General features: G+C 38.9%; 1 protein-coding gene across 3 annotated transcripts in view; it reads left to right on the top strand.

Moving 5' to 3' along the window:
* The window catches only part of DCC (DCC netrin 1 receptor), a 555,681-nt gene that overhangs the window by 113,947 nt on the left and 414,344 nt on the right, over positions 1–27,390 (top strand). For all 3 annotated transcript variants that reach the window (XM_058676959.1, XM_058676958.1, XM_058676960.1), the window contains exons 3-4: positions 7,695–7,845; positions 9,236–9,372. In XM_058676959.1, coding sequence (XP_058532942.1) covers positions 7,695–7,845; positions 9,236–9,372 — 288 coding nt within the window. The remainder of the gene's footprint in view (positions 1–7,694; positions 7,846–9,235; positions 9,373–27,390) is intronic.

Genomic DNA, 27,390 nt, shown 5'->3' with positions numbered 1-27,390 from the left:
AGTATTTGTATCTACCACCAGGAGCTTGACCGCTTCCCTATATTATAATGCCTTTCTGAAGGAAGTGGTGGTGATAGAAATAAATGAGACTGTTGATACTCTGTAATGATAAGTGTCAGCATTAGGGAAATCTGTCTAGAATAAAGTAAAATGACCATTGACTGAAGTGACAAAAAACATGCATGAGTAAAAAATCAATTCAAAGAGCAAGATAAGCCAATACATTTTATGTAGCATACCACAAATGTCTATTGATATAGTGTCAGTATACATATTACAAATAACTCAAGAAACTGTTGAATCTGGTGTGGTGCTAAAGGATAATACCTATAATTATATGAAAAGTCTATCAAGCTCTGTCCAATTATGTATCTGTTTGAAATCAGGTTGTTTTCATGTCATTCAACCAGAAGAGCAAGGAAGAATAATCTGAATCCAAAAAGTAAAATAGTGGGATCCAGGTTTTCAAATCAAATGATATATTAAAGAGATTTATAAATGTGTAAGGATATTTTACTATTCTCACTAATATTCAGGAAAATAGAGTTCCTTCTACAAGAAATGTTTGGTAAGGAAGCTATGACATTTTATTTATTTTTTCAATATAATGCATCTATCTAGTTGTCACGTTGGTAAGTCAGAGCCTTTGGGATCCTCAGTATGTTTTAAGAGTGCAAATAATTCCTGAGACTCATCAATTTTAGATCTGTTATTTACATCTTTATTCTTTCTCTTACTGATGATGTATTATTTCTTTCCGGATCAGTTGGTAGGTTAAGCTAGAGTAAACCAACAATTGTCACTTAAGAAAAGTTCAGGCAAAGCAGCACACTGATCTGTGTTGGTTCTACACATTAAATTGTAAACATGTTTGAAGATCAGTGTCACTGTGATGTCTGTTCCCTATTTACATATAGTCTTCTCATTGAGAAAGGCTGGTTGTACTGTCACCCAGATTCCATAGCCTAGGTCAAAGAGTCACACTGAAAGTTTCTAACAGGAAAAAGCAAGCTGTGTTGTAGTCTAAGCAAATTGTGATTACTTACAATGAATTTAGTGAAACAGCTCCGTAATTGTGTACCTTCACTTCCAAGGGCATCACTTTAAAGATGTATGCTCCGAGTGATTCACTATTTAAAAAGTTAGTTTGAGTAAATAGTCAAATTTGACAACTTGAATGTAAAACTATTACAAAAACATATTTTCTGATAGTCACATGTGATTTTTCCCTTCCGATTTTATTTTTAATTTTGTTTTCTGTTAGCACATCATAGGATAGAATATTTCAGGGCATGCAGACATCATATAATCAGCAAATTAATTAACACATTCACCTCAAATAATGAATGTTTGTTTGTGAGGAGAACATTAAAAATTCTCTTCTCAGGCAAGGCACGGTAGTTTAACAGCTGAAGTCCTCGCCTTGCACGTGCCACAATCCCATAAGGGCCCAGGTTCTAACCCCGGCAGCCCCACTTCCCATCCAACTCCCTGCTTGTGGACTGGAAAAGCAATCCAGGACGGCCCAAAGCCTTAGGACCGTGCTCCTGTGTGGGAGACCTAGAAGAGGCTCTTGGCCCTGGCTTTGAATCTAAAAAATTCTCTTCTCTAGCTGTTGAAGAATATAATACAGTGTTGTTAATTATAGTTATCCTAGTACACTATAGGACACCAGAATTTCTTCTTCAGATTTAACGGTGTTTTTGTACCTGTAGACCAACCTATACCTATTCCCTCTACTCTTTTTAATCCCCAGCCTGTGGCAGCTGTATTTTGACTCTGAATGTCCGTGAGATCATCTTGTTTGAAAGATTTGTTCGTTTTTATTTGAATGGCAGAGCTACAGAAAGAGGAAGAGAGAGAGGTCTTCCATCTGCTGTTTCTATTTCCAAATAATCACAATGACAGGGACTGGATCAGGCTGAAAACAGGAGCCAGAGCCTCCTCTGGGTCTCCCACGTGAGTGCTGTGGCCCAAGCAGTTGAACCACCCTCCACTGCTTTCCTAGGTGCATTAGCAAGAAGCTGGCTTGGAAGTGGAGCAGCTTGGACATTGGACTGGCACCCACATGGGATGATGGCCCTGCAGGTGATGACATAATCCACTGTACCATAGTGCTGATTCTGAGAGCATCTTTTTAGGCTGTATATATGAGTGAGATCACTTGGCATCCATCCTTCTAGTTGATTAACTACCTCAAAGCACAGGATTCTGTCTCTTGTTATGACTGAATAATTCTCCACGATATTACAGGGTAGGGTGTGAGGAAGGCACATGTACGTTGGCAGGTATTGATGTTGATCCTGCATGTTGGCTATTCTGCAGATGTTTCATTAGCATACTGATTTCATTTCCTGTGGATATGTATCCAATCATAGGATTGTTGGAGGATAGGGTAGCTTTATTAATTTTTAAAGGATATTCATCAATTTTGTGTCAACAGTTTTGATAACATGTGTGAGAAGCAATTATTTCTTTAGAAATGCAAATTAGTAAAACTGACATGGAAAGAAAGTGTTGAATATCTTCATGTGTATCTAAGAAATTAAAATTATATTTAAAATATTTTCTGAGGTCCTAGGTGATTTCATTGGTAAATTTACTAAGCATTCAAGGAAGAAATGTTTCAGAATGTAGAGAAACGTGAAATGCTTTCCAACTCATTTTAAGAGACCAACTCAGCATTAACATTAAAGTCTAATGTATGCAAGGGGTAAAATTGTACAATTGTAATTACAATTAGAGCATGCAACAAAATCCCTAAGTTTGTGGAAAATTAAATGCTGAAAAAATGTGAATCATTAGATATTTCTGTTTTATTTTCTGTGCCTGCTCTACTATTGAGATGTATATTTTCAAATGTTTTTGTGATGGACTCTTTTTTAGCTTTTAGTATAGGTCTTTCTTAATATTTTTGCTTATTAGGTATGTTGGGGGACTTATAGACCTAGGTATTCATATCTTTCTATAGGATTTATCAAGTTCTTAACAATTATTTCATCGAATAAGTTTTTCTGTACCTTTTCCCTTCTAGTATCCCTTTGGGAAACCAATAAAACCAACATTTGTTCACTTAGTGGTATCCCATGAGTCTTGAAAGTTTTGTTATTCTTTTTAGTTCTGATTATCCCAGTGATCCTCTTCCCACTTCTCCTTATTCTTCCTCCTCTTCTCCTACCTATTATTGCCTTTTAAAATTATTATTGGTATATTGAAATCTCACACTGTGAGCTTTCTCTTGGCTTCTCCAGCTCTTATGGAGGTAGTGTGACACATAACAGCTATTCATTAGTTGGGCAATGATTGGTGGAAGCTCTTACACAGCTGTCACCTTGTTCCACCTTATAGAGTTCTATTTAAAAATAGATCTATGTAAAAAAAGTGTGTGGGATGTATGTACAATTTATAGTATAAAATTAAAATGATTGGGCCCGGCGTGGTGGCCTAGCAGCTAAAGTCCTTGCCTTGAATGTGCTGGGATCCCATATGGGTGCCGATTCTAGTCCCAGCAGCTCCACTTCCCATCCAGCCCCCTGCTTGTGGCCTGGGAAGGCAGTTAAGGACGGCCCAAAGCCTTGGGACCCTGCACCTGCATGGGAGACCTGGAGGAGGTTCGTGGCTCCTGGCTTCTGGCTCCAAATCAGCTCAACACCAGCCATTGCACTCACATGGGGAGTGAATCACCAGATGGAAGATCTTCCTCTCTGTCTCTCCTCCTCTCTGTATATATCTGACTTTGCAATAAAAATAAAATAAATCTTTAAAAAAAAATTAAAATGATCACATATTTGTGTAACTTATGAAACAGAAATTTATAAACTGGAATTCATATACTTTTCCCCATAATTAGATCATCATCATTGATGTTCCAGATATATCCTACAGGTTTTATTATTGATCTGCTTCATTTGGGCCTGAATAGTCAGTGTCTATAAGCAAGAACACAAATGACCTGATCAATAATAACTAATTCAGTTGCAAGATGGAATTCCAAGTTCACAGCTCTTAGGGATTTTTCATCTGAACTGTGATAGAGATCAGAGGGGAAACTAATTTCCCCTTCAATGTCTTCCTTGACTTTTGACAATTAACTTTTATCTTTTTTTGCACTTTGCATAATTTTACATACTTTTTAACACTAGAATGTAAAATAATGCTGACCTGTAAAAACATTCTTTGTTCTTTTAAATATATTCAGAAAATGCAAGAGAATCCAAATATGGAAATACTCCCCCAAATTCTATCATGACAATTGGATTTACATTGTCATATTTTGTTAATGTGTCTTTAGAACCTGGATTTGAAAGAAGATAAGTAAGACAAATTTAAGAATTTAAGCTTACCAATGTCTCTGTAGATATTTTGAATCACTCTAACAAATGAAAAGCAAAATTAGGCTAAAATAACAACACAAATAAATCCTTGATGTTTCAAACTTTTTTTCTTATTTTCAGGTAGGTTCATCACTTCATGACAAAATATATAAAATTCAGTGACTCAGGAAAGTGACAATTTATATGTAATTCTTCAGTTTATCTGAGCAATTTCTGGCTTCCGTTTTCTGGTTCATTTATGTTTATTTAAATGAGGTGGACATTTTACGACAGTGTGTTTCCCAGGTCAGAGCTGCCTGCTGGTGGGAGCCCCAGTCAGTTTGTGGCTTTTCCTACTCTAGTTGGCTAGATGACCGTATTATCTGAGAGAGGCCATTTGAAAGAACCTGTAAGGCTTTATATTATCCTCAACTCTGGAACTCAAACTGCATCACTTCCATCACAATCAGTGTAGTATCCGGGTGTGATCAGGCTGGAAGTATGAGAAAATAGGTCTGGATTGCAGAAACTTAAATTATTTCAGTCATATTGCACCTACCACATTTTAGAGAACATATGTAACTCTTCCTAGCACAGAAAATTGTTACTTTTTTTTAAAACTAAGGCTTATTAGAGTCTATAGAGAGAAATATCTTTGAGGAATTGAAACTGAATTTCTTTATCAGAAGCTGCCATTTTCATATAAAAGATCAGGGTCACAACCTTCAGTGCTGTGAAGGCACTAAAGCAATAAACGTAGCCGAAACGGACCAGGTCGGGATCACGGTGATCTGGAACGTATTGTTTGATCTGAAAAAGAATAGCAGATGATCCTTTTGTGACAAGAAGAGCCAAGCAATGGCATGACTGCTCATGTTTCAAATAAAGATAAAATACCTGCAAGTTATCCATAGGATTTCTGCAAATGGATTTCACAGTTTGTAAGACAAGACAGTTGATGTGGTGGTAGACCCAGAGTGTTGGGCCTAGTGCCAATCAAGAGTAGAGCTACAGCACACATTCAGCTGAGTTCTGGGCTTCTTCCAAGGCTGTATTGTACTGCAGCAAGGCGAACCTCCACTTTCAATGCCAGCATTCAATAGCAAGAATATGGGCCCTTCTACTCCTGATCCAGACTTAATGTACCTGGGGCAGCAGTGGGGGATGGCCCAAGTACTCGGGCTCAGGCCGCACACATGCAGATCCCGGTGCAGTCGTGTCCTGGCATCAGGAGCCATCTGGAGTGGTATTTTATAGGAGTAATCTCTCTGGCTTTCTTAAAATTAAAAGCTACTTTAAATGCTGGGATTTTGGTATAACTGGTATGTTGCCACAGATGATGCTAAAATCTCATATGAGCAACAGTTCAACTTATAGCTGCTCCACTTCTGATGAAGCTCCCTGACAGTGTGCCTGGGAAAGCAGTGGAAAGATGGCCCAGAGGACTCGGGCCGCTACACCAAGTGGGGACACCCTGAAGAGGCTCCTGGCTCCTGACTTTAATCTGGCCCAACTGTTTTCTTATTAACTTGTGATCAAGTTGCATGGAGATAAGTCAGGCCACACAAGATGAAGCCAGTGTGAAATGTGTCCCAGTTCTGCTCACCTGCCTGCCTGCCTGCTGGTACCCCATGCTGGGACCAAATGGACTCACCTCCTGCAGCAGTTCTCCATCCACAATGCTGAATATGAAAATTGCATTGCCTTATTTTCTTTGCATCAACATTTTGCTTTGACTTTATAGAAAGACTGATTGTATAGGCTGTTAGCATTCAGTATGTTAGGTTGAAAATAATCTGGATTGAATCTTCTTGAAATTCCAAGGAATTAAATGAGGACTTGTGTTGAATAAGAAAGGGGGATGATGAATTTGACCAACAAGTAAGGATATGGCCATGGGTAGTGCATCTCCTCCAGGTTTACCTGAAGAGTAGCTTTAACCCTGGAAAGTATGAGTAGGACTTATATAAGATGGGGGAAAAGAAGTTATTTATTCTCAAGGATATTTCCAAATGTTTATCTGTGGGGCTTTGTTTTGTTTCCTTAGACTAAGCTTCCTGCTAGTGTGAGAGAAGACAGCTGGAGATGGCCGGAGCGGTTGGGCCCCTACCAACCACCTGGATGGAATTCCAGGTGTTTCTAGCTTTGGCTAGGCACAGCCCGAGTCATGGAAACCATGCAGGGAATGAACCTGCAGACACAAGCACTTTCTCCTTCTTTCTCTGTAACTCTGCATCTCAAATAAGTGAATAAATCTGATCATACCATGAGTTTTTAAAGATTTATTTATTTTTATTACAAAGTCAGATATACAGAGAGGAGGAGAGACAGAGAGGAAGACCTTCTGTCCGATGATTCACTCCCAAAGTGACTGCAACGGCTGGTGCTGTGCTGATTCTAGGCCAGGAGCCAGAAGCCAGGAGCCAGGAACCTCCTCCAGGTCTCCCACATGTGTGCAGGGTCCCAAGGCTTTGGGCCATCCTTGACTGTCTTTCCAGGCCACAAGCAGGGAGCTGGATGGGAAGTGGAGCTGCCAGGATTAGAACCAGCTCCCATATGGGATCCTGGCGCGTTCAAGGCAAGGACTTTACTCATTAAGCCACCACGCCGGGCCCCATGATTTTGTTTTATTGTACTTCCTGATATAGTCTTAGTGAGTATCAAACGTTGTATATTAGATTATGTAGATATTATTTGAATTACTTCTTAATAAAGAATCAAATATGTTCTCAGTACTGACATTTGTTTAATCTTTGGAAACTGTGTATTATTTAGCACAAGTCTAATGTGACTGTTTATCTTATTTATCACAGCACAGAAGCATTAAGCACAGTAGCAGAAACTGAATAGGTGTTAACAGCATGCAAACTGTAATTAGCAAAAGGCTTTGGATGATGGTGTTTAGATAAAGTATGATCTGAGAGCACTTCAAAAATTCATGAAATATGAAATGAAAGCTATTTTGGTGCAAAAGTTTGCAAGTCTCAAAAAGTTAACAAAAATAAAAGAAACAGTCCAAAGTTCAAGTTTTTGCATCAGATGCAACATCTTTAGTTCCATCTATACACGGATTTTTTGAAATTCCTTTTACTACAGCCTTGTTTACAATCATATCATGTAAGTAAGGCCATATAGTTATTCACAGTAAACTGCATCTTCAAGCTGATGCTTACACCATATTATTAGCAGCAGCTAAGAATGTTATGATATCATATTCTAAGACATTGGGCTTGTAAGAAAGCTTTTTGGAGCTTACAAATTTCATTGGTTTTTTTTCTTCCTTTTTTTTTTCTTTAGTCTCCAACAACTGCTTGTTAAGATACAATGCTTATCTTTGCAGTTGTTTCATAAAAAAGACAATGCTGTGTTTTCTTTCTGCAGATCCAGGGCTGCATAGGCAGTTGTATTTCCTGCAGAGACCATCCAATGTCGTAGCCATTGAAGGAAAAGAGGCTGTCCTGGAGTGTTGTGTTTCTGGCTATCCTCCACCAAGCTTTACCTGGTTACGAGGCGAGGAAGTCATTCAACTCAGGTAACACATGATCCAGACTTTGAAAATGTATGTAGTACTGTTTGTTTACCTTTCTCAAGTTTGACTTGAATATCTAGCAATACTAGCGTTTTTCTCAACCACTGAATATTTTTTCACGTTCCTTGTTATGATACAATTTGTGAAAGAGGCTTATCACTGGGATAAAGGGGATGACATGAAAATAAAAAGAATAATTCTGAAAGAGAATTGAGGAAGTTGAGTCATTAGGAAAGATAATTTGGAGGATCTCAACCTAAAGAAAAGAAGAGAGGCTAGATCCCAAAAGTGCTCAACACACACACACACTTACACACAAACACACACACACACGCACACACAAATACACACACACATACACACGCACACACAAATACACACACGCACACACAAATACACACACACACATACACTCACTCACATGTTATGTGAGCTGGTAGATACTCAGAATAGCTTCATTGTGGTAATCATTTCAGCCTGCCTAATGTCTACATATTTCACACTATATAAAACTCACATTGTACAACCATATATATTTAATTTCATTTTATTTGTCAATTATACTCCAATAAAGCTGGAGGAAATAAAAATAAACTGCAGTTTTCTGAGTTCAAATGCATATGATGTTATTAAACTATTGGACTATTTTTAGCTCAAATTATGACTCTGGCTATCTCAACACTAAGAAACGTAGAAAGGAAGACAGGAGAACCTGCTGCTTTTGAATTTTGGGACATGAACAGTGCAGTGCAGTCTGGGAGTAAAGTCTTAGTAGAGTGCAATACTTAGTCTGAAACATGATTATGTGAATCTCAGAAAATTAATTTCATTGATTTTGAGGACTGGAAGATTCTTTTTAACATATTCACTTTCTATGATGAGATGCATACTTTATAAGATCATCTTTAAGTTTTATATACCTTAAACATTTACATGGATAACAACAGTACTATATGATACAATATTTCTGAGGTCAATAAAACATAAATAGTAGTGTAAAATACATTTTACAAGAATCATAACTTTGGTGCCTGGACTCAGGACATTGCTTTCTTCTCTAGGTAATCACAACCTCAAATCCAATCTCAAATCGGAAACGAGAGAGTTGGATTACACTGTCTGTAACCTGTTGTTTGTCACTGAATTAATTGACTAAAACTAATTCCAAGTTTAATCTACTTCATTTTTCTGATCACTAGACACAGTATTGCTGTAACAGTAACTCACCTTAAATGAACTTTGTGTCAATGTGAGAGGTGCCATTAATATGTCCAATATAGGTTTTACCCAATTTTATAATTTAAACTTTTATGAATTTCATTTAAACCCCCAAGTTCTTCTAATCTACACATATATTAATTTGCTCTCTGATACTATGGCTTGTGTTTTACAGGTCTAAAAAGTATTCTTTATTGGGTGGAAGTAACTTGCTTATCTCCAATGTGACAGATGATGACAGTGGGACTTACACGTGTGTTGTCACGTATAAAAATGAGAACATTAGTGCCTCTGCAGAGCTCACAGTCCTGGGTAAGTGAGTGTCTGGAAATGAGCTCACACTGTCTTTCAATGACAACAAGACACCTTAAATGCTTATTGACAAATTCTTTCCCATGTATCTTATTTTGGAATTTCAAAGCTCAGTATGCAACCTCGTCTTTCTCTGCTTCAATTAATTGTTATAGGAGTTTAATGCAGTGTTTGAATACTTGCTTATGACTTACATCCGTGTTTATTACTCTTAGGTTTAATAATTCTAGCGATGCAGTTGGAAAATACTACATGTTACCTATCAACAGATGTGTGAACAATAAATCAGAGTTCAGTTTATCATGCTTGAGGAAAATTAATGAAGAAAAACTGAGAGAAATCATTCAATAGATGCACTTGAATAGAAACAGAGATTTTATTTGCGATGACAGCGTCTGTGACATTAAATTCAGTGTGTTCATAAGACTGGTTCATTAATATGGAAATACCGTGGGCATTGTGTTGAAAGAGAACCATCAAAATCAAATTCATCTAAGGAAAATTTGAATAGTGACAATATAATTTCTAGAATTAAGGAGTACAGATGACATATTTTATTCAGAAGAGCAGGGTGACCCAGGTATTCTTTGAAATGCATAACTCTTACATCTAACAGATAGTCAAACAAATACATGTTTTAATATTTACTTCAGATTTCCCTCAGGGAGTTTAATTTAAGCCATATTATTTAGAGGATGGATCCCAAGATTTATGTTTCAAAAGCTTTTTTCCTGTAACAGTAACAAAAAAATGAGTGCTAATCTTTTGATTTTTTTTTCCTGTAGAATTTTTTTTTGTACCAAGAAAATAGCACAAATTTATTTAGAAGTTATTTAGGGAAATAAAAATATACCACACATGGATGTATCTTGTAATAAATGTCTTAATATCATTCCCTCCTTTTGTCTGTCTGGTTTTAAAATGTGTTCAGGTAACTGATCCATTGACAGATGTAAGCCATTGGTTAGACAATGGAATCGCTGTCCTATAACCATTACATTAAGTCGGGGCAGAAGAGTTTAATCCTTTGGATTTAGAAACAGTCTTGTTCTAAATAAATACCGGTTGCCTTTCAAGTGCTAGCAGCTTAACTTAATCATGTTTTATATTTTGATACCAGTGTGAGACAAGAAAAACAGTAAGATGTGAGTCAAAAAAAATCAGCTTGCATTTGTAAGTATCATGGAGCATGTGGTGTGTCTGCAAGAGAAGAGCAGGCCCTCCCTCGGGGTGCTCCTGGGTCACTGCCTGGTGGCTGATGGCTCTGGGGAGAGAATGGCAGGTGAAACAGGTCCCCCTAAGCTTTGCACTTGGTTAAGTATTTATGGCATTTGTCCTGATCCACACTCTACCTTAACTGACCAGAAAGAGTACTAGAGAGGGGTAATGGAACTGGTAGCCTTCCCCTAGGGGAACAAGCCTGCTCCACTGAAAACTGATCAATCGATTGATCAATCAAACAATAAAATAGGTGTATTGAGGAAGAAGAATTTGCCATCCCCATTTCAACACTGGGTTCTACTAGTGACCTTGATTTATAAATGAGGACATGTTGGCATGGAAAAGCAAGTGGTGGTCCTGAGGGAGGTCCCAGGATTCAGGGCTACAGTCTGGGGCAAGAGGCCCAGGCTTATGCTGTGCTGACTGCCTACTCCTCACACCTCACCTCCCATCCTTCTTTGTCTGAAAGAGATACAGAATAAAGCAGGTATAAAAACGAATGAAGCAGGTATAGAAAAAGCAGGTATAAGACCATTCTGAATATTTGTAGTCACTTTCACACAAATTTAGCACTCTTTTATGACAGTCCTGAGGTAGCAGAGAGAAACGTTGATAAGGAGTTAAGAAATTTAAGGATGAGGCTGGACAAAAAGTCAGATGAAAGTCACGCTGGCTGTAAGTTATTTCTTATTTTTTAACTGCAGCTTGTTATTTTGTCAAAGCTATGGAGCATTTGCATAATCAGAAAAAAAAGCATGAAGTTCTAAAATAAGTTGAACATGCTGCAAAGCAGAGAAATAAAAATTTAAAACTTGGAAAATAATAACGAGGAGCTGCTGTGGTAGTATAGTGGATAAGCTGCGGATAGTGTTATGTATTAGAGAGCTGGTTTGAGTTCTGGCTGCTCTGTTTCTTATTCAGTTTCCTGCTAACACACTTGGGAAAGCTACAGAGTATAGCCCAAGTACCCGAGCCTCTGGAGACATGTGGGAGACCTGGTTTGGAGCTCCTGGCTTCTGCTTTTGGCTGCGTCCAAGCCTGGGCTTTGTAGTTATTCGGGGTCTGAACCCTGGGAGGGAAAGATACCTATGTCGTACATTCCATGTTACTTTGCCTTTCAAATAAATAAAATAAATATCAAAAGAATATTCTTAACAAAGAAGAGATTTTACTTGGTGGAGCTGAGATGTACCACAATGAGTTACCCATTGAATTTTGTAGATTTTGAAAGTATATGTTGAGTTGGAGGAAGGGTGTCTATTTATCCCACAGATATGCTTATTGGCCTACGGTGTGCTGATCTGTGTTTCTGCCCTTTCTCCCTTTTCACTGGAGAATACAATTGCAAGAGGGTTTTGTATTTATCCTTGAGATGGTCGTGAATCTAGTTTTTCCTCTCTCTGACAGAGAAGGGAATAAGGAGAAACCCCAGGGGGAAGGCAGAGGCTGTGGACTAATACAGAGCATTAAAAAGGCAATCTAAGGATATGATTTTAATTAGCCCTAACAATCTAAGCAAGGTGAATTGACCATCTGTGGCTTGGAAGGAGGAGAAACTGCTGACTGTAGTGGAAAGCTGCCCAAAAAAGCATTTCGTGCCAAACTTTCCTGGAATACCAGAGCTTTACATTATCCCTGAAGGAGTTCGACTCAGTGATAAGACTCAAACTAAATTTGACAGGAGTGTTTTACACAAAGTCAGTGAGAATTAGTATCAATATTTGCCAATTTTGAAAGAATAGGTAGCGAAGCATGCCATTGTTTCTTTATATGCTTTCTAAGAATTTTTTTTCTGATTTATTTTTGCCATATTGAGTTGTAAACACGATAAACGTATCAGTAATCCGATATGGCAAAAACGTGTACTCATTATATGTCTGATATGTTTGAGGAAGGAATTACTAGACTTTTATCTTTGATTCCTATACCTGGCATTCTGGCAGTAAAACCAGGACTTCGTCACCACTTAGTGCAGTGTACCTGTGGGCACATAACACCAACTTAGAGTCTTGCAGGTTCACGCTTGCATGTATCACTATTTCATATCTTTTTCCTCTTTTAATCATCGGTTCATAGCTCATTGAATGTCTAGGCCATATTATCTTTGTCCATCCATCAGGTAATGGGCTTTGGGGTTATTGTCACCTTTGGTACACATTAGTGTACAAGTTTTTGTATGAATATTTATCCTCAGTTCTCTTGAGGATGTAATTAGAAGTGAAATTTCTTGGTTATATATCTTTGTGTTTCAAAACTGAAGGTGCCATCATGATGTTTTCCAAAATGGATACGATATTTTCTTTTCATCATCAGTGTGTGAGTGTTTCTCTGTCTCTATATCCTTGCCAATACTTTCTCTTGGCTAAATTTGCTATGTTAACCTACTTAGTCGTTGTCAAGTGGCATCTCATTATAGTTGTAACTTTGTATTTCTTTGATAAATGGTAAAGTTGAATATATATTCAAAGAGTTATTTGTGGACATTTTTTATTCCCTTGGAGACATGGCTATTTGGACAGTTTATCTACTTTGTAGTTGGGTTACTGGTGCTTTACTATTTAGTTGTAAGACTTTTCAGGGTACCTGTGTATGGAGTGAGGGATTCAATTACAAATGAGCAGCAGTCTAGATGAAATGCCACATGGAGTGTAACAAGTGTAAGACTAATGTGTACCACGTTTGCTAGAGGCTTGATGCTTGTCTCTCCCTCTTTCCCCACCTCTAAGGAGGTGGAATTTTTAGGAGGAGTTTTTGGAAGGAGATTTGATAATAAGAGTGACTCTTCCATGTTTGGATTTGGTGAATTCACAATAGATAGCTCAGAGACCTACCTGACCCCTTCTGCTGTATATAGCTAGAAAGGTTATAATGTAGAAGTTCCTATCTGGTCCCCAAGAGGGTCCCTACCAGGACCCAGCCTTGCTGGCCTTCTGCTCTTGGGTTCCCAGCCTCTATAGCCATGCCAGATCAGTTCCTGTGGTTTGCAAGCTGCAGTGTAGACAGGCTGAAACAAAAATTTGAGGTACGCACACAAAAATTGTTTTATATAATCTTCAAAACATAAATGTTTCTCCATCAAGATTCTTTTTTTAAAAGATTTATTTATTTTTATTGGAAAGTCAGACATACAGAGAGGAGCAGAGACAGAGAGAAAAATCTTCGGTCCCATGATTGACTCCCCAAGTGGCCACAACGGCCAGAACTGAGCCAAAACCAGAAGCCAGGAGCCAGGATCTTCCTCTAGGTCTCCCACACAGGTGCAAGGTCCCAAGGCTTTGGGCCATCTTCAACTGTTTTCCCAGGCCACAAGCAGGGAGCTGAATGGGAAGTGGGGCTGCTGGGATTAGACCTGGTGCCTATATGGGACCCTGGCATGTGCAAGGCAAGGACTTTAGCCGCTAGGCCACCACACCAGCACCCCAAACACATTTTGTTTAAAAAAAAATTCAGCATGGTTAAAATTGGCAAAGTTAAACACACAGTGATTATGCAATCAACAGAGAAAGTTAGTAAATCTAAAAAATAGAAATTCTTGTTCACTGAAATTGTTTTCCTTATTAGTTGTTATTAGCATAAAGGAAAAAATAATAAAGAAAGGCAAAACAAACCAATAAAACCCTTTATGAGTATCCTGGTTTGAAAACTGCTGAGTTAAAGTTAAACGGATTTGTACTATAGGCCTTAGAATTTCTAATAGGCTGAAGTTTGGAAAATGTCATTTGCAATTAGAAAAGGACCAAAAGTAAAGACAGCTTTCCCCTGTTTTGGGGTTGAAAGAGGTGATATAGGTGAAGAATCTCCTATTGTCAGCAGCAAAGCTGTGCCAATTTCATTTATATGTAATTGCAATGTACTCTATGCATTTCTATGGAAATTGCCTACCCAATTAAAAGGGGATTTTTGCCACAGTTAATGGGTAGAGCAGTCTTTTTGTCTTGCTGTTCGGACCCATTACTCATGCTGTAAGAAGCAACATGGTGCCATTTTAATCACAGCACAGTGCTTGCCTCCTGCCAAGACAAACAAATGTGATATTTGTGAGTTTCCGTCTACTACTCCTTTAGAAGACCAGCAAAGAAAATAATTAGTCCAAGTGATGGAATCATATATAATTCAATTTTCCCTGGATATTTTCTTGCGGACATTCATAATGTAGTTAATGAATCTGACTGCTGAATACTCAGTAATAACATTTTATCATGAATTTGCAGTTCATAGAAACAAAAGGAATTTAAAATGGGAGGGGTGTGTGTGTGTCTCAAAGGAGTGTAAGCCAGATAGAAACAAGATTGTGCAAATAACATTGTGGGTTTCTTTCCCTTTAGTATGATAATTTAGCTTGTAAATTGCTTTGAGAACTAAGACTAAACTAAGTAATCATGTGGATGGATAGATTGAGAGAAAGCATGTTTTACTTGCCTGATTTTTAAAACAATAATCAAAAAAGAAATGAAATTTCTGACATCAACAAAAGATATCAGTGAGTGAAGTTTGTTTTTTAGCCTCATCAGTGTGTTCTCAATCCCTTTTATGAAAACAGAAGAACAAGTCATTCCCTTTGGTTAAATATCATATGAACAATTTTATGTTTCTTAAAGAAACGGGAGCATTTGTGTGATTCTGATTCCTGTCTTTCATTCTGTCCACACTTCTTCCTTCTTCTATTTTGTGCCTTTTTGTGCTACTCCAACCTACAGCACGTTACACTGGAGGGTGGTTCCCAGTGAAGGGCCATGGATGGCTCGCTCAGTGTATTCCAAGCTTTGTCTGAACAGAGGGCCAATGACACCTGCCTACAGAGGTCTAGAGATTAGACTCAAACAAGTAGTATATGATCAGGGGGCAGAATGAGTTCTGTGCTTGGGTTATAGCAAAAACTCTGAAATATTGTTATTAACACCATGGATGTATGTGTTATCCTACTGGATTACTTCAGAAAAGCCAGTCACTTTCAGCCACTTAATCCTTGTCTTAAATCGGATGCTTGACTGAGCTTGGTTGTCCTTGGCACCTCCTGACGTTTTAGAAAGGCTGAAGGGGGAAAATTACTGTCACACAGACGCAAACTTCAAGTGGCTCTGAGGATGGATCGTAGAAGATGATTAAGCCAGGTGAAGCCAGGCAACAGGATGTTTCTTAAGACACAGGATCACTGAATCAGTTTTGAAATTAGGTATCAGAGTAATATTAGTGAGAGATGATAACTGAGATTCGGTGGTTAGGATGGGCTGTGTAGTCTAGTAGTTTAGACCTGAATAAGGATCCAGTGTGCTTAGGCCTTCAAAAATGTGGAGAAACTGAATTAAAAGCTAAGTTTATGTGCACGTGAATAATGTATATTCTGTATCAAATTTTTAAGGACATATCACATAAAGCATTATATAAGTGTTAGCCATTGTTTAAGAAGATCACCTTAAGCTAACAATATCACCGTTTTCCTTTTAAAAGCTGGAGAAGCATAATGTCATTATTAACTAGGACTATGAAAACCGTCAGCATTCTAAGTTATTTAGAAAATCACCCAGGAAATAAGCATCTGAAATTAAGCCAACATTCAATAAAAAGGAATATTTATCATTCAAATGTATAATACCTATGAGCGTTTTCAAAGTAAGTAAATAGAATTTAATTTCATAAATATGGCCTCTCGAGCTACAGTATATTATACCTAGTCATCAGCTTTATCACTCCTTTTCTTTCACCTTTTATTAAATTTGTAGCAATTCAATATCTAAAACTTGCTTCAAACCTTTCATTCCTCTCCTTGCTAACTTCCTTCATCCTAATTCCAAGTGAAGCAGACCTGTAATCTCCTAACCAGTTGTCTGCTACTTTTGCCCTTAAGAACATTCCCACGTAACATAGTCTTGTGAATTGTTAAACAGAGCATAGGCTAGACCTTTTCATACATTAAAATCCTCAAGAGGAGTAGGCATTTGATCTAATCATTAAGGTGTCTCTGCCTCACTTTGGAGTGACTGGGTTTAATGTTCCACTATAGCTCCTTAAATCTAGCACCTTGAAAGTGTGTATCCTGGGAAGTAACCATGAGAATTTACTTGGCTGAGTTCCTGCCAACTACATGGGTTACCTAGTCTGAGATCCTGGCCCTTGGCCTTGCCTAGACTCAGTATCTACCACTATGCTCATTTAAGTAGTCAACCAACAGATAGCAGCATCGAATCTTTTTTTTTTCTTTTCACATCCCCATCTCTTTCCAAACATATAAACAAACGAGTAAAGGAAAAGCTCTCAAGCGCCTTCTGTTTTTCTTACGCTAAGCCAAAAGCAGTTTATCATGTTCCAACCAATTGGACATTGGACTTCCTTTTCATTTCATTCATACTTCATTTATTCATTAGACTCTAAAATATCGAATTTCACCTCTTCTATGAATACCTTAATAAATTTAGAGTGCTAAGACACTTATATGAGCTTCTCCCCAAGTCTGGAATTCACTTCTCTCTCAAAAACAAACCAGTCTGTAGAGTTAATGATACACTACCACCATCATCTGTCCTGATGTTTTCGTAACTCTCATTTATTTGTCAAGCCTTGTGCTAAGTATAAGATGTCTTGATTTCTCACTGAATAACCTAAGTAATTTATGAGGGAAATACATTGGTGTTTTCATTTTTTTTTGTTCATGCTAAGGATGAGGAACTGGAGACTCACTGTCACTATCACCATCATCACCAACACTGTTGGATTCTCAGGAAACATACTGGACTTGGCGTTGTGTATTTTCCTAATGCAGAGACCAGAGGAAGGCATAGGGTCCTTAAATGTAGAAAATAGGCCAAGACAAACTAGCTGATCTTGTCAAATATGTGAATTATCAAAGAATTCTTCTCTAGAGCAAAAACTAGATGATATTTTGACATTTTCTGTAATTTTAATATAATTTTGATATTTTATATTTATATATTTTGACATTTCTGTAATTTCAGTATAATTGTGTGTATTTTGACATTTTCTGTAATTTTAATATAATTTTGTATACTTTGTGTACGATAGACTGCTAAAAGAAAAATCATTGGTTTCAACTCAGCCTAATGAAGTAGAGTCTCGGAGTTAGTGTCCAGGAAACTGTCTTAAGCCTTCCAGGTGCTTTACAAACACTGCCTAAGGAGGAAGAAGGCAACCTGGCCACGGCAAATGAAGTGGGGTATTAATAAGAGTATGACAAGATGTTTACATTCAAAAACCAAAGCATGTAAGCAGAAGTAGGGTTAGCTGGGATGCGGAAGATCATGGACCTATCATTACTATTTCAAAGTGTAATAGGGACAGGACCAGCTGTGTGGTTCTATTAAACCTCTGGTGTGATCATCTCATATGGAAAAGGCAGTTTAAGTGACAACTGCTTGCTTCTGATACGGCTTTCTGCTAATGCACCAAGGATGCCAGTGCAGATGGTCAAGAACTTGGGTTCTTACCTCCCGAGTGAGAGAGTAAGATGGCTGCTTGGCCACTGGCGGTAGCCTGGTTCCAGATCTCACTGCTGCAGTCATTTGAGGAGTCAAAGAAGTAGTGGAAGATTCTGTCTGGCTCACTCTTCTGTTCCTCCTTTCCTCACTCCCTGTTATAATTCATTCATTCTTTCTTTCTTTCTAATTTATTTATTCATTTATGTATAAATTATGTGTTTAACATTTATATTTTATATTGAATATGTAAATTTTAATTTAATTTTTAATATATATTTATTTAACTATATGATTTTATGTATTTACCTTACATATATTTGACATAGAACTTATATATTTCTAATAAACATTTATTTATAATATATAGATTCTACAAAGATTCAGGGAAAGTCTTGATCATAACAAATATAGAGAATACAGTAGGAAGCCAAATATATACAGGCCGCCTATTCTCATCTTGAAAACATTTAAGTTTTAATATTTCTTTTGAGTGCATAGAATTAGTATCACAGCATGCAGGTGGAATAGCCATAAGTAAAGAAAGCTAGGCCACCAAGCATTGAGCTCTGTCTGTCATAAGAATATCCCTGGGAGAAAGATGGAAATTTGACAGATCTTAAAGTTTGTGTATGATTCTGAAGTCTGAAACAGATGGGCCCTACTAGAATATTCTGTAAAACTGTGAAAATTTTTATCTGTGCAAAGTGCAAGGTACTATGTCAAGGGGGATGGAAAACAAAATATAAAGCATCTGTTGTCACTTTTTTCTAAAAGAAACATTAGTACCTATGCCTCCCCTCCCAGCTTTTAAATACACTGTGGAGTGGCAGTTCGGAAGTTCAGAGATTGCCAGGATAAAATGGAAATAAAATTACATGATCTTATTAAATCCTTGAACAGAACTAATAATGTTTTGGTACTTGGTGGAGTAGAGTTCAAAGTTCTCTTCTGTGCATTCAGTTAAGCCCATAAAACAGAAGGCCTGAAAGGTTAACTGAAGTTACCGAAGGGCTGAAATCGTGAGACCAGATGAGGGATTTTCAGTGCAGGAAAATGATGGGTAAAAAGGGACGCAGTGAAGTTCATGTCCATGAAGGATGTTAGTAAGTGGAACATGGACTTGCTCAACAAATTCAGAAATACTATACCTAGGAGAACTTTAGTGAAGCTTGAAGGTTGTTTTAGGACATAGAAATAAAAAGTGTACCTGATATTTAACTTTTGGATATTCTTTCCCAAAAAGATGCTCATAAGCTGTGAATATATTATCAGGAACAAACAAAAGTATGTTTTTTCTTTAAAAAAAAGATTGAAAGTATATAAAAAAAAAAGGAAGGCATAGGTTCTTGCAGAATGTTCCTTTATTTCTAAGTTATTATTCAGAGTAATTTCCAAAATCATGTATCTTCATAAAAAAAGATTCTGGAATTAATGACTAGTACAGTACTATACTTTTAATTTTTTAATGTTTACTTTTATCAACTTGAAAGGGAGAGAGATGGAGAGGAATATGGAGTGGGACCAAGCTTCCAATAACTTTTCCATACTCCTGATGTCCACAGCAACCGGGGCTCAGCCTGGACAAAAACAATGGGCCTTCAGGTCCATCTCTGTCCGTCGTGTGGCCAGCGGAGGCAGAAGCACATGAGCCATCCTCTGTTGTCTCTCTGGTTACAGTAGTCGGCAGCTTGATGGGAAGCAGGGTAGCTACTCTGCCCAGCACTCTCACAGAGGACGCAGACCTCCTAAGCTGCAGCCTGCTTTCCTGTGCTGCAAAGCTCACCTGATTGTTGTCAACATTCTCTGCACATGTGCACGCACACACACACACACACACATATGTATACATACACTTTATATGCATACATATGAAGGGTCTTTAGATATTCACAGAAAATGCACATTATGAAAAAAACAGTGAGTGTATTTCAAAAGGCTTTGTGTCAGAAAACCTATTTTAAATATCATTTTTGAAAGTATTTTTGTTTATGCACAACAACACATAGATATGTTTACATGTAATTTTACATATTGCACATCTGGATGTATACATTGTATTTTTACACTGAAATTTTTGTCATTATAAAGGAAATATAAGCATTAATAATATTAAAAATCTGAAGACGTGTGAGAGTATTGTGAAGCAGCATGCAGAGCTGCCTGATCTATAAGCAGCTACTATGGTTTATACTATTTTTATGCATAATTTTCAGATTCTTTGATTTTTAAAGTAATTACCTGCCGCCAGTATTTTGTCACCATTTATGTACAGTGTAGGTTTAATACAGGCAATTTTTAAATTACAGTGATGTGAAAATACATGACAAATTCAGTTTACTGATGCTTGGGGTTTGCTACACATGTGCTTACGTCTGACCTAAAGACTATAGTGTTTTTTCCTTATAACTATGATTTTGTTTGTTTCTGTTCTCATGAGCTAAGCAACCAATTCCGCATCCATCTCATTTTATTTCTAGATCGTTAAATGTCTTCAAACTATGCTATTGGGTACGTAGCAACTATATTAAGTATCTCCTTTAGTAATTCCTGTGTTTGTCCCAATCTATCCAATTTAAAATACACAAACTTTCCCAGGGAGAGCTTTGTGTGTTTGGATTTGTCATATACTAAATTATAGCCTTAAGGTAATTGAAACAAGCAAGGTCTGACTTTGGATATTCTAGGGTTTACTAGCTGTATGGCAGCATTGTATGAGGATTAAAGATAAGCACTGGATTTAAGACACTTGAGACAATGCCTGCCACATGAGATGCATTCCAATTTTTGCTGTTGTGATTATTTCCTCTTGTTTATTTCATGTTCCATTTATTTCAGGGGCGTTTTGTTGGTTTCTTTGTTTAGGTCTTTTACTGCATAGGTCTTCTGAATTTTAACTTTAGTAGTGAATCAAAAGAGTGCTATTACAACTTTTTAAAAAAGTCATTTATTTTTACATGGAAGGCATAGTTTCAGACAGAGGAGAGATAGACAGAGAGATCTTCCATCCAATGGTTCACTTCGCAAATGGCTGTAATGGCTGGAGGTGGGTTGATCCAAAGTCAGGAGGCAGGAACTTCCTTCCGTTCTCACCACTGGATTCAAGGGCCCAAGGACTTGGGCCATCTCCTGCTGCTTTCCCAGGCATTTTCACAGGGAGTTGTGTAGGAGGTTGTTAGTTATTTAAAACGGTTAGAGTTCTAGTTCTTATGATATTACGATATTGTTACGCGCAGTTAATTCCCGCAACCTGGTTCTTTACCGTGAGCTGAAAACACCAGAGAAAACAAGGTATCTTAGGAGGTTTTATTGCAGCGGGGCAGGAACAGGGTGGAGGTAGTGTAGATCAGGGGGAAAAAGGGGAGAAGTAAGTGTGGGGGTGGGATTGGGAGGGCTTGAGGGCAGGCCCCAGGGGATTAGTGCCTGGGGCTGATTGGTGAGTGGGCGGGGTTGGGGAAGGGGCTGGAAGATTGGGGGTGGGATTCTCAGGTGGAATGCCAGGTTACATCTGATTGGTGGATGGCTGGACTGGCGCGAATTTCGTGAGCTGTGAGGAAGAAGAAATGGCGCCAGGCAGGGTGTCAGTCTCTGTGATGACCTTCAAATCGCTCCTCACAGAGGTGGAGCCGCTGAGACAGGAATTGTCTCTGAGCTCTGCAGGCTCAGGCTTGACCTACTATGCTGTGATGCCAGTACTGGAGGTGAGCAGCGCCAGAAGTTCTCTTATAACTTTTACAGAAATTGGCTTGGAGTCAGTACAAATATTACTCACATTTACGTAGCTAAGGTATGACTAATCAATGGCAAACTCAGGATATCACAATTTCTCCTCCTTCCTCCTTTAGACTCTCATTAACGGTGCATTTGGATCCAGTGAATTTTCTTCATTTACAGTTATTTTTGCATTTGCCTTGACTTTTTTCGTCTTAGCTGCTACAATAGTCATACATACTTTTGTCTGTGGGAGGGCTTTCATTGTTCCTGAAAAACAGAAGGTGAGACGGTAAGACAGAGACTGATGTTTGGTGACGTATTCAAAAAGTGTGTGCAAATTCACTTTCACGAATGCTGTTTTGTGACAGTTGTACTGTTGTAGGGTTTTTGAACCCCGAATACTGCAGCAACCTCAAATTCTTGTCTCGCAGGAAGGAAGAATTTTCATGCGGACACAGTTTAGTTTTAAAGTAAGATTTATTAGAAAAACTAAGAAAGGAGACTCCCGCCCTAGTGACGGGAGGGGGTTCTGAGATAGAAAAGACCCTTACCCCCTGCCATAGTGGCAGGAGGAAAAGCTGAGAGAAAAACCCTAGTCCCCTGCCATAGTGGCAGGAGGAAAAGCTAAGAGAGAAAAACCCTAGTCCCCTGCCATAGTGGCAGGAGGAAAAGCTAAGAGAGAAAAACCCATATCAATGGTGGGGAAAGCATCTTTTAAAGGTTCCCCTCAAAGATGTTTCTCCATAAACAAAGGAAATTCCTGGTTTCCATGGTACCTGGCCTTGGGACAAAAGGCCAGAAAGGTGGCCAACTTCCTAGGTCCCTTTCTAATGATAAAGAGGCCAGTCTGAAGCCCTCCCCCTTGGCAATGGCTGGAGACAGAATTGGGTGGAGGCTTCAGGTGGGGAATGGATATGTTACTGTCACCCTTGTCTCCTGGGGGAAGCACTCCTGATAAGATATGCATTTGTCTTGGGAGAGACGTGTTCTGGTGAATCCAAGACATGGTGGGGAAAATACCCCTTTCTATTTGAGAAAAAAATGACTTGGGGACCCAGAAAACCCTAACTGCCTACTATCCAGTCTAACTCCTCTCACAGTACCACTATGCGCCTTTCATTGGAGTGTGAAAACAGTCTACATCACGTACACAGGACTCATATACATCTATGCTTAAAATGTACATCCTTTGAGGGGAGAATGAGCATGTCACATTTGTTTTGAATTTTTTTTTTTTTAAAGATTTTTATTGTTATCGGAAAGCCGGATATACAGAGAGGAGGAGAGACAGAGAGGAAGATCTTCCATCCGATGTTTCACTCCCCAAGTGAGCCGCAACGGGCCGGTACACGCCAATCCGATGCTGGGAACCTGGAACCTCTTCCGGGTCTCCCACGCGGGTGCAGGGTCCCAAAGCTTTGGGCCGTCCTCGACTGCTTTCCCAGGCCACAAGCAGGGAGCTGGATGGGAAGTGGAGCTGCCGGGGTTAGAACCGGCGCCCATATGGGATCCCGGGGCTTTCAAGGCGAGGACTTTAGCCGCTAGGCCATGCCGCCGGGCCCTGTTTTGAATTTTTAACAGAAAAATTGAGAGTGACTTTACATCTGTGCTATACATGGTAGTTTTGTAAAAGCGACAGGCGTTTGATAGTTAAGGAGAATCTCCAAGTTTGACAATAAATTTGGGTTTTACCTTAAAAGAGAAATGTCACTCTGAAAAATAACGTTTCCCCTTCTCACTGAATACAAGGAATGAGAGCCTTCTGGAGGGAGGGCTTCTGTCCAGGTTAAACAAACAAGTGAAGTATCGCGTTCGCCTATTTAAAATGACAGTGCTTCTAGAAGTCTGTAGAGGGAACTAAGAAAGAAAAGTTTGTGGTGCTGACATAGGAAATGATATTGGCATTCAGAACTCAGTAAGTCAGAGAGAAAAGACAAGATGACTAGCACCGGCCAGGCAGCTCTAACTCTGGCTCAGCACCAAAGTTGCTTGTGCACCTGCTGGAGAGAGCCAGTTCCTGGAGGCAGGAGCCTGCACAGAAAGAAGCATAAGCCTGACAAGCGACAGAGCTTGGGGAACGCTGAGAAGTGGCAGGGGGAGGAGAAGAAAGTTGGGGAGCCATTGAGCAGAAGATGGAGTGTTAGCAGGGGTGCCTGCCCTATATTGGCCTTCCAAACCCAGGACTGCCAAAGCAGCGCTTGAGGATATGTTAGAAATGCAAATGAGGGGCTCTGCCCTGGTCCTTTTGACAAGGAAATCCTGGGGGAAGAGCAGCACCCTGACTCCTCTAGCAAATTCTGGTGTGGGAAAAATAATACTGGGGTACAGAACTGGGGTACAAGGGCCATTTATCACATGCCTCCATAACTCCATTTCCCACCATAGCCATTAAAAAACTTGTTTTGTAATATAATCTGATATCCATGATGATAAACATGAAGAATCAGTGTTTTTATTTCAGTTTATTTTAGTTTTTGGTTTTAGTACGATCTGGTGAAGATGTCAGATAGCAATGCAGTGTATCCTAAGTTTATTATTATTATTATTATTGTTATTACTATTACTATTAATTGGAAAATCAGGTTTGCAGACTCTCTCCCAGCCTTGCCTGTTGTGGGCATTTGGGGAGCAAACCAATAGGATTGGTCTTTCTCTTTCTCTTTCTCCCTCCCTCGCTGTTCTTCCCTCTATGTTATACTGAGATTAAGGCTTTCATGACTATCCAACTGGGATTTATATCCATGTTCTTTCCTCTTCTGCACCATGAATTCTTACGTTTGCAGCCTGATGACTTCTCCGTCACCTTCTGCATAACTCTCATGCTTATCATCCCACACTGGTGTAAAGGGCTGATGCCTAGCTGACCCCATGCATAGCACTGACACAGCTATCTCAACGCTTAGTGGTTTTATTATTATACAACCATTTAATCAAGTCAGTAAAGTTTATGGTATATCCATTTTACCAGTTGAAAACTAAGACTCTGAAAACTTGAGAGCTTTAATTTGATCCCACATCTACGTTATGACTAGCTCAGGATTTGGTCCCATGTCAGTCCAACTCAAGACATCATGCCTTTACCCAGTGATCATAGTTGTGTTATGCTGTGTCATGCCCATGCTCTGATAGGGTGAGAAACACTGCTTTATAGTCTCCAAATCAGATTTTTAATCCCAGATGTGGCTGCTGCCAAATTCCATTTCTTTGGCTATAAACCATGATAAATAGTACCTGTTCTGTATAAGTCATGTCTTCAAGCAGAAATGAGAATGGAGACTCGAGCTGCAAGTTCTTATTAAAATGCTTTCAACAGCTGGAGACACTGAGATGGCTGCCGTGATTTGTATAGTATCTTGCACAAACCTTGAGTTGCTCTCGACACTCAAGGTTTTTGTGGAGCAGAACTGAAAAGCAGACCCCCTAATCTGTGCTAGTGAGAGAAGAGTGAAGGAAGTTAGAAGTGGGGGCAGGGTTCCTGGTCCTGAAATCTACTTAGGGGATGATACAACCTCAAGTATAAATATGGGATGCTGGAGAACAGGTGCAATGCTCAGGATTGCAGCCTCGAAAAATGGCAGAGTGACAGAGTAGCCACAAGCAGGGAACTGGAAGGTACGTGGAGCAGCCAGGATACAAACCAGCCGCCCTATGGGATCCTGGCACATTTTAGCTATGAGGCTACCATGTCAGGCCCAGGCACTCTTAAAATGGGAAACAAGTTTTCCTCTTTCTGAATTTAATCTTCATGGCTGCATCTACACCCACTCAGTAATGGTAATTTTCTTGTCCTTGTCTGTCTTGTGTAACTGAGCTAACTGGTGTCTCCCCTTCACAAGTTATCTCTTCTAAAACAGTTACAACAAAACTACACCTGAGTGTAAGTTCTCCAATGACTGAATCTACTTTGGAGGCAGAAAGCTCTAAACCAACTCTTTTTAGTCAGCAAATCAGTAACTCACACTCAAGGTTGTTTTTTTTTTTTTAAGGAAATCAATGGGGTTATGTCACTTACTCTGCAAAGAGTAGAAGGCTTCCCTTGGCTGCTTAGGGAAAAGTCCAGCTGTTTCATGTAAGTGTTAGCTATAAAGAATGAACCCATCTCCTTGCTTAAGACAATGCTGAAATGGACAGTTAACTTTTTTTCCATTAAAGTTCCAGAGTTGTATTCCAAACATCGCCTTGCTTGTTATGTATTTCCACATTGTCTGTGAGGTGGAAAGCCACTGCGCTGCAGTGCTGGGTTTGAGAACACAAGCGTCATGAAGGATTTGGTCGTTTACCCTCAGCCACAGAGGGCTGTGGCGACACTGCCGTGAGAAGCGCGGTGTGCAGAATTCAGGCTCAGGGTTTTGTGTTACACTAGACTGCCTCAGTAGGGCACAACTGGTTTACAAGTCCTTTGAAAATAAATGTATATTTGCAAGGAAACATTAAGATTCCTACGGGGGAAGTTGGATTTCAAAATGAAGGTGACTTAGGGCTTTCGAGGTGTTAATTAATGTTTTATTATTCTCTAGATATGTATTTCTTGAGCAGCATTATGTTCAATTCTGTTTCATTTTTGCTTAAATGGCAAAATATTATGGTTTGTGTTGCTGTGACCAATAATGAGGCAGACAGGGGCGTGCAAAGAGTCTTCAAAAAGCTCACGGGCCATGCGCAGTAGGGGAATAATCTGCATGAGTTTTCAAAATATTTTTGTACAAAAATAATTTGCCTCTGAATTAAATTTTCCATGAATTTTAGAAATACCCTCCATTTTTTATTTTCAGTGAATTATTCCAGGGTTCCAAGCTCATGCCCATGATACGAGGCACCATTTTCCCTGAAGGTATGCAAATTTTCTTGAACCCCAGAAATGGATCGGATAATTCAGAGGAGGGTGGTTCGATATTGAGTCTGTTTCAGATGACATGTGTCTTCGCTGTGACTAAGCCATTCTGCCTATCGCTGTGTGAGCTTGAAGCGCTAAATCCTGCAGTGCGTTCTTTCGTGTTTCAGATGTAACGTATCTGTTTCCTTCCTCTGTATCTTAAAATATCTGTGTCCTCATTGTCTGTGTTCTGAGTTGTTCCGCTGAATTCTTTTCAATTGGAAAAACAATACATAATGACAAAGATTATTCAGACAGTTCAATTGTGTCTACACTGAGTAAAAGTGCCCTCTCTGCTAGTGCCATCCCATTCACCAGCAGCATACATCCTTAGTGTTTGTCAACATCCTCAGTAGCACCCACATGATGAGGACACAGCCTGTGTGTGGAGGAAGAAGACTTCACATGTTATTTTTCTTGTCACAAGCTCACAACAGTTATTAGATATCTCAACTCATTTTTTTTCAATTGTTAAGTTGCTTCCTTGATTGTATACCATGGCAGCTGTAATGATCATATAAAACAGGGTTTAGGAAAGTGATGGGGAACTCAAATGGGCCATACCAGTGAAAGTGACTGCATTTGTTATAAAACGTATCCTAGTCAAGAACCCCCTTTTGTCCTCATGTAACTTAGTTTCACTTTCATAAACGATTTTCTTGTTATCTACTTAACAAGCACATGTAGTCAAGCAGAAGTGATTTATCGCTTACTACTTTAAAAATCTCACAACACTGACTTTTTTTTCCTCCTCTCAGTTTTTCTATGCCATTGTATATTTTT

The sequence above is a fragment of the Ochotona princeps genome, chromosome 18 (assembly GCF_030435755.1).
Source record: "Ochotona princeps isolate mOchPri1 chromosome 18, mOchPri1.hap1, whole genome shotgun sequence".
Taxonomy (NCBI): Eukaryota; Metazoa; Chordata; class Mammalia; order Lagomorpha; family Ochotonidae; genus Ochotona; species Ochotona princeps.
Note: the sequence above shows the minus strand (reverse complement) of the source record. Positions and strands in the feature narration are given on the sequence as shown.